The following is an 11,257-nucleotide window of genomic DNA, read 5'->3' as shown; positions in this document are numbered from 1 at the left end:
CTTAAGAAACATCATTTATTTATTTTACGGTGGTGGACAAAAACATATTTGTGGCATTGTCAATAAAATTCATACATTCCAGTCTCACTTTAATCTGTGGGTAAAAATAAGCAACAAGGATTACATATGCCTCTAGTTCGAGCACCCAAAGAACAACTTCAGAACCCCTCTTTGCTTTGTTCTTGCATATTTTGCAAGGAAGTGACTCACCCAAAGTTTTACAAAATAACAAACTCGGGATAATATCTTGATGAAGGATTGTTTTCACGAGCCCACAAAAATCTCACTTTGGAAGATTGGCAATGAGTTTATTTGTTCGGCAAATGCCCATGGATAGCATGTTTGGATTGGAAGGCACGGTGTAGATGAAGAACTCTCTCAAGATTTATTATCGGTATGATCACAAGATTGTAAAACACTGATACAAGAAAAAGTCGATGGCTTATGTATTTTTAGTATTTTTTCATATCTTTAATTTTAGAGCTCTTTTACGGTGATTGGCACGGAACCTAGGTTCCGTCTAATTAAATTTGGGTTCCGTCTAATCAAAAATTTCGTGACCGTTGATTAAATCGGTGATAAATATTGTGTAACTTCTATAATGCTATAACAATTATAAACGGATATTTTATTGTCAACTCATCAAATCAGAATAAAAAAATGTTGATCAACCAAATCAATCAGGCCTGATTGCTCTATACTGGACTCGTCGTGGCCTTCTTCACACAGGAGCGTCCGACGCCACCCCTCCCCATGTCGCCGGGATCGCTGGAGGTCAGGCCCTGTCCTCTCCGTCGCAGGCGCCAGCCGCCGCCGCCCCTCCCCATGTCGCCGGTGATCGCTGGAGGTCAGGCCCCGTCCTCTCCGCGTCGCAGGCGAACGGTACGTGGTGGTTAGCGCCTGTCGTCGATAGGACTAGCGGCAGGAGGTGGCGCAGAGGCTATCCATGGATCTCCCCTAGTCGGCGACGGGATCGGAACGTGGACGTTCGGCGACGTGGATCCCAGGCCCAGGCAGGGCTACCTTCCAAGCCGGCCACTCGTGCTTTCCTCGACGATTTTTTGCATAATTTGCAAGGCGCACACGATCGGGATGACGCAGCGTAGCTCGCCGACCGTGGCCTGCCAACCTCCAACCAGGCGCTGCTCACTGACCCGAGCACCTCTGACTAGGCTTCCCGTTCCGTTCCTGACAGACTTCATGCTGACAGCAACAACAATGTAATCAAGACCAACTGTAGAGTGGTCAGCTGAGCATCTACTGTTGCCGATCGATATTGATATCGATAGAACTTGTAATTACAAGGAGTAGATTGAAATGTACGTTTCCTTGTAGTAAGGCAGTTTGTTTATTTTGATCATTCATTTAGCCGATCTGCCCGTGCGAGCTAGCTTAGTAATTATTCTCTTGCGTACTCTCTTCCTCTGCTTGTATTCTTGTAGCCTTGGCATGTAATCAGCTTGTATTCTTGTAGCCTTGGCATGTAATCATCTAGCTACTGAGATTCAGAACTTTATCAAACGATTAGGTACCAATGTACCAATAGTAATATTTAATTAAAAGTGTTCTACATATGGACTACTGGTGCACTTATTCTCATTATTCGTTCATGGCAAGCACACTATAATTTTAAAAGAAAAAAAACATAATATTTGAACATGGCGTTGAACTATCTTCATCCTTTCCACTCTGGGCGGCATCGAGGTAGGCACCAAAAGGGGCATCATCATTCCACCCATCATAACTATCATATAGGATCAGCTGGTATCTTGCTAGCTGATTCACGAAGGATGGCATTAAACATTGCAACATCTAAACGGGTTACACATTTCTAGCAGAACAAATCAAATACATGTTACAGTAGCAATAATGAAAGATGCCTAATCTTTTGAAACGAAGGGCGTCGATGAACTCATGAACAGCCAATACTGGCAAACAGTCACTCATGAGTCATGCCCACCAGCACGAAGGGGGCAAATTCTACTGAACACGTCGTGAAAGGCAACCTTCCACAAGTTAACAGAAAAATTGTCTTGCTGCTGATCACCCAAAGAAGGGCCTGACACTCTCCTAGCCTTTGGGGTTGAGGAACCTTCTGCTGGGGTTTGCATGTGAGGAGTTAAATGCCTGGAAAAGAACATTCTTCAGAAAATTCACAATGTGGAGAAACAAGAATTATTTAGAGATCAGTAGGGCTAAAAGAATCACTCCAGAGTAATTCTTATAGGATTGCAAGCCTAGTTTGGAGCAAGGGATGCTCACAGTTAAGACTTAAGAGTCAACAAGATCATATGATCTGAGTAAAATATTACCTGCCAGCACACTGTCTCGACAATCCGAGAAATATCCAGGATTCAATCCTCTCTAGTGCAGCTAAAATTGTACTTGTTTCTTTCCAATCATGTGGTATATTCAGTACAACATGTTTGGTTTGTTTCCCATTGGAGTTGTTTTTCCATAGCATTGGCGTGGATTTCCCATCAAACCACTGTGCACCACCATTTATATTGTTAGTCATCATGGATGGAGTCATTTGATGTGAAATGTCAAGATTTTGAGATTATCTCCCTGAGGATAACTGTATTGAACAGCCAGAATGTCAACCTGCATTAAGTGTAAAATATTAATGGAAAAAACATAATTCTTATGCCATATCTCATATGATCAGTATAGCATTATCCATATCTTACCTCAAAGCATCATTACTGCAGGACTTCGCAACAGAAACAAGACCATAAACAATGTTTTTTGCTACTGAAGCTCTCTTATCTGAGGACCACACCTTGGATGCATGAATGTACAGCCCAGAAATACGCCAAGCTGGGGTATGCACCTTATGTGCTGAACTTCCATACTCAGGCAATACAGAGTACAGAGAAACTTCGATGCTCAGTCAGAGCAACAACCAGTGATGCTCAAATGCTTAAGGGAGCTAGATGATATCTCATCAGAATTTTGCACATCACAACATAACGGATCCATAGGCTCACATACAGTTCATGTGTTGCGACTCTAATCGAATTCAGATACTAGCAAATTCACATTAATGAATGGCATTAGAGAGGACATACTTACAGAAGACGTGAAGTTGAGCCGCCGCGGCCCACTCCTTCCTCGCCTAGCTCCGGCGGCCGAAACCCACCCACCGCCGCCACCGCTCCTCCCCTCGCCGGCCATGTCCGACGTCGCAGCTGCTGCTTCTCCCCTCGCCGGCCATGTCCGACGCCGCAGCCGCCGCTTCTCCCCTCGCTGGCCTCCACCAACACTGCCGATCCTCACCTTGCCAGGCGCCCTCCGTCGCCGCCGTCCCCTCCACCCCGCGCTTCCCTCCGTCGCCGCTCCCTGCCCTCCGTCCCGGAGATCGCCGAGAGAGATCCTCCATCTCCTTCCACTTCCCTCCACCGCGGGACTCGCCGGGAGAGAACCTCCGTGGCCTCCCCTCCGTCACATTCCACTCCCGCACCATCGCAGGGCAAGACAGGAGAGACCCCGCCCCTCCGTCGCCGGGCTTCCAGAGTGAGAGAGTGAGAGATGAGAGACGGACAGGTTGAGAGGATGAGAGAGACAGGATACCGAGGTTGATTTAGATTTGGTGAGAATAGGACTGACAACTTTATGATGTGTGCAAATATGATTATTTATTTGTTGCTTTAAGATTTGTATAGTTTGATCAGATGATTTGACCGCTTAAAAAGGACGTTTGTCTTTTATAATTTTCGCAAAATATATTTGAGGTTCCGGTCCCACATAATTTGGTTCTGGTCCCGCAATTTTGGTTCCGTCAGTTTGGTTCCGTCTAATTACCATCGTTAGATCAGGGTAGATGGACGGTTATTAAAAATGCCAATCACCCTAAAACTTGTATTAATTTTATAAACCTTTAAAATGATTATTTCTGCAAATCACTATGAATTATATCTTTCTATTAGTAACAACACATATTTTCAGCAATTTTTTCTTTGAACTTGAATAAATATATGATTTTGATTTTTTTTGATATATAGAATTAAAGATACGATAAAATATTTAGAATCATAATTATATTTTTTTAAAATAACTTCAACTTTATGAAAATTGGAAACTAAGAGTAGCATTTGATATTGCTCTTCGCAAGGTTACCAAGCATTCAACTAAAATAAAATATACACCCTCTATGTATTTCTAGGAAACTAAAACAGCTTCCTAAAACGTGTTATATTGTAGCATGGAGGGAGTATGAAATTTTGAAGTTGAAAGCATTTTTCGTTCTGGCTGGCCTGCAAGTTTGGGAGTGGATGCATTTCTCTGAATCTCTTCTTGTGGGACAACCTGGTGCGCCATAGTGGTTACACTCCATTGCCGTGTGAATATCCAGAGCAATTTTAGGACTGCATTTGCGCTAATCCCGAGTTACAAGACTGTTTTAGACATCACCGGTAACTTCTACGACTAGGCCGGTCCCAGGTCCATGCATGCACACCTCATATCATTCTCATTCTCGCGCATTTTTAAAATATTATTACTATTTTCTTACATTTCATAAATATTGCAAAAAAAATTAAAAAATATTATGGCATCGGGTTAGAGAATCCCAAAAGATGAGCTTGATGCTCGCTGTGTCAGATGAAGCACGCCTGTCGGGCAGGCCGAACCCGACTGGGCCTGGTCGGGCAGGTAGCCAACCTGATTTGCGACGACATCCTCCCGTAGAGGCCCTCCTCTGTACCATTCTTCCGTCGGGCTATGCCTGATCCTGAGTAGTACCACACCGGGCAGCTAACTGAGAAGAGGCCATGATTACAGTTTTGGTGTGATAATAGTCGAGCTCCTAACGAGGAAGAAGCTAATCTTTCTGAACTACCGGGATGAGAAGAAAAACATATGCAGCTTCCTTCAGAGCCTACAAGATAACACTATGATGGAGATCGTTTTTTTTTTTTTTTTTGCGGGTACGATGGAGATTGTTGATGTTCAGATTCTGGAAGAAGGTAACGAGAGACAGATCATGGAGATAGCTTCCCTTGCAAGTGCATGTTTGAGGCTCAGAGGAAAAGAGAGGCCTACCATGAAAGAAGTGGAGGTAAGGCTGCAGCTCCTCAGAGGCAAGATGGTACTGAAGAAGAACCACGAGTTAGAGGGGGACAATGAAGCCATGCCATTGTTATCTTCAAACTATCCCAATTATCTCGGCACTAGCCCCGGTACACGGCGCGATGAATTCTCGGCTGCTACTTCTTCAACTCAGGGTGTCACCCGCAGCTACACCATGGAGCAAGAGCTTGTTTCTTGGACCACCCTACCTCGCTAAATTGTGTATCTTTGTTGTCATAGTAGCAATATTGAACTTTTGCATTGTTCTATGAGCCAAAATACATTGATCTTTTCTGTAACACGCATTGTCTAAGTATATTTATTTGCCCGAGCCAGGAGAAATAAAAAGTAAGAAATTATATATTTGTCCAACTGCTCGCCACTCACCAATACTCAGGAAACTTCTCCGGTATCATGGTTCTTACTTTCAATTATATTTTGTTGAAATTCTTTAAATTTCAGCCATTTTGGTAGGTACTGTAAGTATTTGCCTTTTGATCAACATATTTCAGATTTTGAAGTGGTACACACATATTCAACTTTTTTGTCAAAATTCATAACTACTAGGGATGTTTTTGTCCTTTGGCCGAAATGAAAACTGAAATAACTGTTTTCAGTGAAATCCAGTGATACCAAAATATTTACGAAACAGAAACTGAAAATCCCTCGGCAGCTACGGCTTCATTGTTGTCTACTTGTGTCTCGATCTTCTCTTCTGTGCCTAGCTCGGACGATCTACAACTTGCAGAAAGGCGATCCAGACAATAGGCTCAGTGGTCTCCAAGAACCGCTGTCCTCTCTGGGCCGTCTACATCAGCTCCCCGCTGCGCCCTCTCAGCTCACGGTAGATGTTCTGGGCTTCCTGTCCAAGGATATGATGATACGTCCACATGCAAACCATGAAGAAATTGTTCCGATCAATGTAGCCTAAGCACCCATCCTCTGGATATACACCATGGTGAACCACAAGGTTGAGATAGCTGAATTCACAGTTTTGACGGAGATGGATCATGGGTGGAATGTCTTGTAAAGATGATGATCTGATCGACAACAGGAGACAATTCACTTTGTTCTTTGATTCCAACCCAAATGCTCCCTACTAGAGAATTTGAGATTTGGTGTCTAATCATGTTGTAGAAATTGGGTCTCCGTGTTGTTTTCAGTTTAAACTTTCTTGTCGGGTACTTGTTTGCTATCAGCCAGTGCTCATGTCAAAGGGGATGATACATGTCTAAAGAGCTCTATAGCATCTATGGACAGTTTTGGGAGTCCTCCTGGAACGATATAGGAGATGATTTCTCTGACCATGTGCAGTACAGCTAGAAATCGATCTCTGCATCAGCTTAGCAGAAAGGAAAACAGATCTAATACAGTAACTTAGCCCCCAGACAGCTTTGTTATGATCCGACGGGTCCATGCACATAAAATTGGCAGGGAAATATACATGGCCAGTGAATGCTCACAACAACATAACTCCTCTCCAACAAATCTAATTCAAAGTTATGTGAGATAAAAAAAAAAGTAAGATGGGTAGAGAGAAAGAAATGGTGAATCGATTCCTATGGTGTGCAGAGGTTCTTTAGGTCTTCCTCCTTGGCGTAGGAGTTCGGGATGAGCCTCGCAGCATACGGATACAGGTCCTTGTACGAATTCCTGATGGTGCCTTCTGCCACACCGGTAGCCAGGGAGATATCTGCAGAGTGCGTGGATCCCAGCGTTAATATTATTATTTCACCAAAAGTGTAGGCGAAAAGGACAGAATGGGTCAATCGTTTCAAACCTTTAAGTGGCTTCTTGTCCTCTGAGAGCTGGGTTATCATATAAATGACAGCAGCCGCAATTGAAATAGGACTCCTCCTGCACGGCAGATTGGAATAAAGTGTAAACAAATCTTTCTAGGTCAAAGAAGGTACACTAGAAAATTGACGAGTAAAGCAGGTCCATATCCAAAGAGTCAAATACTAGCACTTCGGTATCTCCATATTAAACTGAAAGTTGTGTAAGTTGCCTCTGCCAAATCAGTTACTTGTGGTACATAGGGTAGAATTTAGCTGCATTTGCAATTAACTCAAGACTAGTTATTCTAATAGTATATGATTCGTGATGTCACCCTACAAGAATCAAGCCTATGCATGGCGCTAGTGACTGAGAGGCCAAAAGTAGACATGACAAATGTTGAGGCTAATTGGACAAACTTTCATGTCATATAATGCCGTTTGTTATCAGAGTTGGAACACAACAGGATCATAGGACCAGCCCATCTTGTGTGTAGAAAGTAGAAAAAGGCCTAACCTGATATCAAGCTCCTCTGAGCGCTGAACTGCCTCCTGAGCTGCTTTCACAGCAGTGTTGTTCATCCCAAGAGTTGAACAGAAACGCCTCTGCAGATTTTGCAAGCTTATAAGTCATCGACTTCCAACTTCACAAGTTTATATGCTAACTGCTAAGTAGCAACAAACCAGGAAATCTCCAGCATGGATGGTTCCCATCTCCATAGATTGGCCCATCTCAACTTCCAGTTGCTTCACAATGAATTCTTTTGCTCGGCCAATCTCTTTCTTTGTAGCTCCATTGGCAACGGAACATATTTCTGCAACAATCAACATGTCAAAGAATGACATCAGACGATGTATGCTGCTGATTTCTAATGTCCACAGAATCAGAAATTTGTTACTAACATCACTTACCTTTTACAGTCCTAGGACGATCTTCTTGTCTGCAAGCAATATAAAGACAAGCAGCTAATATGGCATCTTGATTTCTTCCCCTGATAGACTTGAGATCTTCCACCTTCTTATAGATTTCGTTGGCTCGGTCCTTCAGAAAAGTTGCACAAAAATAATATGATAAGTGTACCGTCGCTACAAACCAGTGGCATATTACTGTATGGAACTCCTAAAATAACTCTAGGGAAGCAGCAATGAACTTTAACAATGAGAAGATGGACAAGTGTTATGCAAGCGTAACACACCAGGTATTCAACATAATGATTTGCGATGATTTTTCTCAAAATAAAATAGACACGTACACTACGTAACATGGATCCCAGCTCTTTTAGCACATAAGCTAGGACAGAAGTTTGTAAAGCGCCCTATAAACATCCTGATGGATTTTAAACATTACCCAAAGTAAACAAACATAATTGAGACTATGAATGCTTGGCATCTTTAAGACAGCCCTGGGTGATGTGATCAGACACAAAACTACATGCACATAACAATTAATTGATCTGTGCAATCTTAACATGGCTCGACTGCTAGTAGTCGCACAGAGGGAGTACGGCTGTACTAGATATTCCGGACGTGAGCTGAAAATGTAAATAACAATCAAATCTCTTACCTTAATAGTAGCCACAAGACCCAACCTGCAGGAGAGATGTCAATACATCGTCAAAATCCAAATATTGCAAAAAAAAAGGCCAAAACTACTTCAGTAGTAAATCAGCATACTCATCAAAGAATCTTTCAGTGTTTCAAAGAAACTAGACATTGAATGCCATCACCAACAGCAGTTCGCCATTGCCAGTACATAAGTGCATAACGCAATCATTCGGAAGTGCGACAAGCCTATAAGTAACAACATTTGTACCAAACACATGGACATGTGTAACGAGAAAATCTACCAGTAGGATTTTATAGCACCTGATGGGATCCACTGCATCAACCAAGATTCTAGATATACATACAGGTGCTCATAAATGGAACCCTTCCCCCCGCAGACAGCAGATCCATGTGGAAAGCACGCACCACCTAACCAACCATACGATCCCTACCCATGTATACTACTAGGATAAAGCAGGAGCCCTAACCCCTTGCAGGGAGGGAGTAGGGGTCACGCATTCCAAATCCACAGAACCGGCTAATAAGACCACCAGGCATGATAACAGAGTAAATCTATCTATCCGCTCCTGGACTCCCAAATCCGGCCTATCCCAAACCCAAATCAGGGCACCGGCGTCCGGTGTGAAGACGAGGACACGAGGTATTGATCTCACTACAGTACATCTAAATCTCAGAAATTGAAACCGAGGCATGATTATTTTGGATGGATCGGATCGAACAGACGGCACGGAAATGGGGAAACGGGGGGAGGGAGGACCTGTCTGCCATGTTGGCGATGGTGCGGAAGGCGAGGATGAGGGAGCGGTCGGGGTTGGAGCCGCGGTTCTGCCAGCGGCCGAGGGAGGAGGAGAGGAAGTCGCCGTGGGCGCCGTTGGGCTTGGCGATGACGGTGGAGAGGCCCCCGTCGGTGAGCAGCGGGTTGGAGGGGCCCCCGACGCGGACGGGGTCGTTGTCGTTGGACTCGTTGGCGAAGGTGCGCCACTCGGAGGTCTCGTCGACGGAGTGCGCCTCCAGGACGAGGCCGCACTCCGTGCACACCGTGTCCCCCGCCGAGTGGTCGAACGCCACCTCCGTGTGCTTCTTGCAGTCCGGGCAGAAGATGTCGCTCATCGCGCCCGCCGCGCGTCAGACGCCGGGTCCGGTGGTGTCTGAGTCCGGCGGCCCTCGACGCCGGTGGCGGTGGCGGTGGAGTGCGGAGGCGATTTGGGGGGGAGCACGGTAGGGGAAGGGGAATGGAATGGGAGCCGGGTTCGATCGGTGTTGTGCTGTGTTGTCGGGTCGGCTAGCGGGTTCTTATTGGGCCGGGATGGGATGCGGTGCCGTGGGAATGGATCTTGCTCGCTCGAGGCTCGACCCACTCCCGTTTCTGTCCGGCTTGGGTTGGACGCCTGGATTTTCTCTTCTGCGCTTTGGATTTTGTAGCAGAGGGGAAGAAATATCCGAGCCACGTCACCGTAAAGTTGTCACCTCGTCAAGGATAATTGAGGTTGCCATTTTAGAAAACTTTGCACCGAGGCCCCACCTGTCGGCCGGATACTATGCGCTCTAGCTCTTGCGTTGCGTGTATCTCTAGATTATCAATTTAACCAGCGTAAGATAATAATACATAGTAACTAATAGGTGATTCAACTTTCGAGCAATACATTCGTATATAGACAAAGGCCAGAAGAGAAAATCCAAGCATCCAACCCACGCCGAACAAATGAGGCTACATACAAAGAGAAAGTGAGTGTTATTGTGGGGAAGGCTTAATGCAAAGATTTATTTGTTGTGCTAACTTTAAAGCAAACACAACGCATATCTAGATAAAGTTAGATCATTTGTTTTAGAATGGAAACAATGTAGAACATATATCATTAAAGGATCAGATGTTATATCTAGATAAAGTTAGGTCATTTATTTTAGAACGGAAGTAGTACAAAACATATATCATTAAAATTTCAGATGATTTATTTTCTAATGGTATTATATTTTTATGTTGTACACCAGGGACAGGAGTAGTTGTATTCTTCGAGATTTGCAGCCTTATCGTGATTATGTAGGCTCATTTCAGAAGAAAAAAATGGTCCCACGTGTCATTTGCTACATGGCGTTCTTTGGAACCACCACACCATAAAGTTGTCATCTCGTCTAAACATAAAATAAAAAGGTTACCCTCTTAGAAAACTTTGAAGTTAGCCACAAGTGTCGGCCAGATATTATGTGGTGTTTTGCAAGATTTGCAACTTTGTTGTGTCATACGGGTCCAATTTATAAAATGTGGACCGAGACCCCATGTGTCATTGGGTACTCCTACATGGCGTTATTCGGAACTAGCTGCTCTACGGTGTCACGGACTCTACACTGAGGGAATTAGTTACTTAACTACTGCTTTCATGAACCAAAAATAGCTACTAGTGAAACCTTGATCTAGGTCAATACTGATCTAGCTAAACCCCTTTTTAAAGTGTTGCTTCAAAAGTTTTAAAAGATAAAATAATATAATTGATACTCCTGCAAATTTTCAAAAAAAGTATGATTATATATGGCCTATACGTAAATGAAAAAAATATGCAAGATAATGATTGGGTTTCTACTATACACACAAATACAAATTTTCATATTTTTTTGTAAGCCACATACTGTCCTTTTTGTCTTCAAAATTTGCACGAGTGAGTAAGTATCAAGGTAACTATCATGGTAACATGTATATGCATAAATTATTACAATTTTTCTGAAACATTGAAATGGCAATTTTTAAAATTTTAGAAAAGGTAAATCTACACTCCTGTCCACAAAATACAGGTCGAAACTGGCAACTTTGCATTAATTTTCTAGATAGAGACGCGTGCAGTGTCTCGTTCCGC

The 11,257-nt window shown here is 43.6% G+C and overlaps 1 protein-coding gene and 1 pseudogene across 2 annotated transcripts; both read right to left on the bottom strand.

Moving 5' to 3' along the window:
* Positions 1-1,747: 1,747 nt before the first annotated feature.
* On the bottom strand, positions 1,748-3,466 carry LOC124657388 (annotated as a pseudogene).
* Positions 3,467-6,413: 2,947 nt separating this feature from the next.
* Positions 6,414-9,538, bottom strand: LOC124655307 (transcription initiation factor IIB). Of its 2 annotated transcripts, XM_047194228.1 has the most exons (7): positions 9,169-9,536; positions 8,410-8,434; positions 7,758-7,887; positions 7,530-7,660; positions 7,363-7,451; positions 6,851-6,927; positions 6,414-6,763 (listed from the first exon to the last, which is right to left on the bottom strand). In XM_047194228.1, the coding sequence occupies exons 1-7, from the start codon at positions 9,519-9,521 to the stop codon at positions 6,630-6,632; spliced, it is 939 nt and encodes a 312-aa protein (XP_047050184.1). In that variant the 5' UTR covers positions 9,522-9,536; the 3' UTR covers positions 6,414-6,629. The 2 variants fall into 2 exon arrangements, with proteins under 2 accessions (XP_047050184.1, XP_047050182.1); XM_047194226.1 differs by having other exon boundaries at positions 6,414-6,927; positions 9,169-9,538.
* Between the last annotated feature and the right edge of the window lie 1,719 nt (positions 9,539-11,257).

Source organism: Lolium rigidum, chromosome 5, assembly GCF_022539505.1.
Source record: "Lolium rigidum isolate FL_2022 chromosome 5, APGP_CSIRO_Lrig_0.1, whole genome shotgun sequence".
Taxonomy (NCBI): domain Eukaryota; kingdom Viridiplantae; phylum Streptophyta; class Magnoliopsida; order Poales; family Poaceae; genus Lolium; species Lolium rigidum.
The sequence above is the reverse complement of the archived record's forward strand: the minus strand, read 5'-3'. Positions and strand labels throughout refer to the sequence as shown.

What these genes read in the sequence shown, in the direction of transcription:
- LOC124655307 (XM_047194226.1), bottom strand. Translation starts at nt 9,521, where the DNA reads ATGAGCGACATCTTCTGCCCGGACTGCAAGAAGCACACGGAGGTGGCG. An exon ending in ATCGCCAACATGGCAGACAG is followed by an intron (nt 8,435 to 9,168) that starts GTCCTCCCTCCC and finishes TCTCTCCTGCAG; the next exon opens with GTTGGGTCTTGTGGCTACTA. An exon ending in TCAGAGGAGCTTGATATCAG is followed by an intron (nt 6,928 to 7,362) that starts GTTAGGCCTTTT and finishes TCTGCCGTGCAG; the next exon opens with GAGGAGTCCTATTTCAATTG.